The following is a 3,352-nucleotide window of genomic DNA, read 5'->3' as shown; positions in this document are numbered from 1 at the left end:
TACATTGTTTTTCAATAAAAGTATCTATATCTTTCTTATCTGTATCTTACTTGTAAATTTAATTTTTAAAATCTAAATTTTATATATATATATATATATATATATATAGAAATATATCTAACATTGAAATATATTTCATTTTAAATGTACGCGTTCGGGAAGTACGCTGTCAGCGCTATTCAGTGTTATTTTGTCATTCTTTCCTTGTTTCATATCTAATGAATTATAAAGGTACAATGAGAGACAAAACGCTAAACAGTGCTAATAGCGTGCTCCCTGAACTTAGAATAGATATGAAACTTTACATTGACGAAAAGGCAATGTAAAGATGTTAATGGAATATAAATTTTTCTCTTTGTTCACACTTTATGAATCAGAAGAATTGTGAATATGTAGAAATTATGATACATACTGCAAACTTGAATGTGTGTAATAAGAAATACATTAAAAATTTTAGACCAAATAGTACGTAATTTTTTTACATACCAGAAAATGCTGTTTATCTTATATTTTGCTTTTAACATTATATGACATAACAACACATATTATACATATGTTGTTATGTTATATTATGCTAAAAATTTGATTATGAATGTGAAATTATATAATATTTTTTTCCCCTAATAAATATCTAATTAAACCTAAATAAATTTTTTTCTTTTTTTATCATTTGAACTTTTAAAAAATTTTTTTTATATTTATGTATCAAAACCTGAAGAGCGGACATTTGTAATAAAATATTACTTGTTATACCTAACATTACTACGATATTTCTCATATTAATTAATATATCAAAAATCCAATTGTCTTATCTTACTATCAAATGCATATATAACTTAACCTAACCTAATCTATGTTTCATACATAGTATATTTACCAATGAAACAGCACCAATGAAAAGTATACAAATGACTACCTAAACAATTTTTTGGGGGGAAATATTCAGTTAATCACCTGTCGACATATATGTATATAACGACATCAATGATTTTACACATCATAAAATTACCCAAAAAATCTATCTTATTACAACTCTGATACGATATTTATATTTTAATTAAAGTAAATAACGTTTACACAAACATTTATTACGCTTTCTTACATAAACAAGATTTTCCCAAAAAAACTATAGTATACAAATAATTTAAAAAAATGATAGCGTTATATTAATTTTCATTAGTGCTGTTTAAATAAGATACTGCATGTATCTATACTATATATGATGTATCTATACTATATATGAAATTTGTTAAAAATCACAATATGAAAAATAAACATGACTTTTCTTACATGTTGAGATTGTAATGAGATTGAAATTGTGACTTTTAACTACATTCATTCACATATACTGTGTGCAATTTTGTGAAAAATAAAATGTAAAGACAAGAGGATTTTATAGATACGTTTAAAATATTTCTCTGATGGAATTATATTAATGTATCTTATTATATTCCATTTTCTAATACTTTTTTTTTTCTTTCCAAAAATAAACAATTGTCTTTCGTTATTGGAAATTCAAAGTAACAAATATCCAAATATATTCTATTCAGGTTCTGATGCAAGATACAAATAAGTATACGCGTAGAAAAAACTAATATAACTAATAATTAAACTAATATCTAAACGGAATGAAACTTGATGAAATAGAATTTGATGTTTTTACAAGTCCGCGCTCTCACATCTTTCTTATACTACTTATTATCACAGTGTCTTTTTTTTTTACTCACATACGTGTTTACTTCGTAAACGCTTCTGACGGTATCTGTCCACGTTTGTAGAACTCTTGAAAGGCCGAGAGTGCGTTGTCGTAGTTCCACTGTGTTTCTTGTAAGCACTTCAAACTCCATTCCAGATTCATATTTGTCTGCTGGCTTAGCGTCACCGTCATCTGCTGCTTTATATCGTTACTAAGTTCCGGGACTACGGACTTCGCTACTTCCGCGGATCCCAGCGCCGGCGTCTCCGGCTGGGTTGGCTGACTGTTTAGCTGACTCAACTGTTGATGCAGTTGCTTCATTAGTGCCTCGGGTGGCTGACTAATGTGCAACTGCTCATTTCGAATGCAATACCCTTCGCCTTCCGGGACAATTATGAAAGTTCTATTAAAGTAACGAATTGGTTCGTCTTTGTTATCGAGTTCTTGGAAGTAACCCGTTATCGTAATGAACATCATCGATTGCTGTGGACAAATAAAAAGTAAATTATAATATGAGTCTATCTTTATCACTTGTAACGAGTAATAATAAATACAACACAAATACTAACTGTAGCAAGAGAGATGTCCATCGTAAAGGTATTCAACAAATGCCTTGTTCGCGGCATTTCTGACACAAAAGAAACTACAGGCAATCTTCCCTGTTTTAACAATTTCTGTCGCCTGGTGGTGTCATTTATTCTAAACAGGTTTCGACTTTCCATGATATACCCATTTAATCTGCAACAAAAATATAATTTTGGTTGAATAATTTTCCGTTGTACTCAATAAAACAAAACAAAAAACATTAATATATTCACGATACGGGAATAAAGAGAAAATAAAATAGTGTAATGTTGCACAAACACTTACTTATTATTGTGGGCAGTGGTTATCGTCATGCTAAAGCTTGCATGTTCGTCATACGCATCAAGTAGAGGTTGACGATTTTCAGTATCAAATATCGTAAAATACTGATGCAAAAACTGACTCGCTATCTCTTGCGCTTTTCCATCGGCAACAAACAGCCTCTGTGATGGAGGAATTTTGGCAGATTCATCAGCAACATCAAAGACAATCGGTCGTGGTAATTCGACGCCATCCTGTTGTGCCGAGTAAAGAAAAACATATGACGCGAGAGGATATAAAGTTTAGAATATGTACATATGTTACAACATGCATGGTACTTACTAAGCGCAGCAGCTTTGGAAAGCGTCGTCGTACATCGCTATAATTGAAAAGGGTAAATCCATTTGTGCGAAGCAATAACAAATAATAAAAACAAAAGCATCAGTATAAATATTAGAAAAACGCAAAGTACGAATTGTTTATTTGAAACATTTAAAAAATTAATCGTGCAATAATATTGCATTTGATAAAAATTATAATTTAATGATATTTGATAATTTACATAATTAAACAGCAAATTTACTTGATCTAATAAAAAATTAAGCTTAATTTAAAGATATTTAACTTAAAATCAGGATTGACTAGAAAAGTCTAGCGAGTGACAAAAACCATAATAAAAATTCCGGTTTTCATCGTTCTAAACGTTAACGTTCCATGGACTAGAATAAACTGGCAAAAACTATAAAAATAATTAATATATAAAATTATATAACTTTATGCAAAAACATATTTTAGATCGGAAGAGCACAC

At 29.5% G+C, this 3,352-nt stretch overlaps 1 protein-coding gene across 1 annotated transcript in view; it reads right to left on the bottom strand.

Moving 5' to 3' along the window:
• Positions 1-1,254: 1,254 nt before the first annotated feature.
• LOC105457941 (nuclear RNA export factor 1-like) overlaps positions 1,255-3,352 on the bottom strand; it is a 5,749-nt gene continuing 3,651 nt past the window's right edge. Inside the window, exons 6-10 of the mRNA XM_011702915.1 lie at positions 3,126-3,130; positions 2,885-2,921; positions 2,567-2,796; positions 2,266-2,434; positions 1,255-2,179 (exon numbers count right to left, since the gene is read on the bottom strand). Of these exons, the coding sequence (XP_011701217.1) occupies positions 1,736-2,179; positions 2,266-2,434; positions 2,567-2,796; positions 2,885-2,921; positions 3,126-3,130 (885 nt within the window). The 3' untranslated portion in view covers positions 1,255-1,735. The remainder of the gene's footprint in view (positions 2,180-2,265; positions 2,435-2,566; positions 2,797-2,884; positions 2,922-3,125; positions 3,131-3,352) is intronic.

The sequence above is a fragment of the Wasmannia auropunctata genome, unplaced genomic scaffold, assembly GCF_000956235.1.
Source record: "Wasmannia auropunctata unplaced genomic scaffold, wasmannia.A_1.0 LD334880.1, whole genome shotgun sequence".
NCBI classification, from domain to species: Eukaryota; Metazoa; Arthropoda; class Insecta; order Hymenoptera; family Formicidae; genus Wasmannia; species Wasmannia auropunctata.
This window is presented reverse-complemented; position numbering and strand designations above follow the sequence as displayed.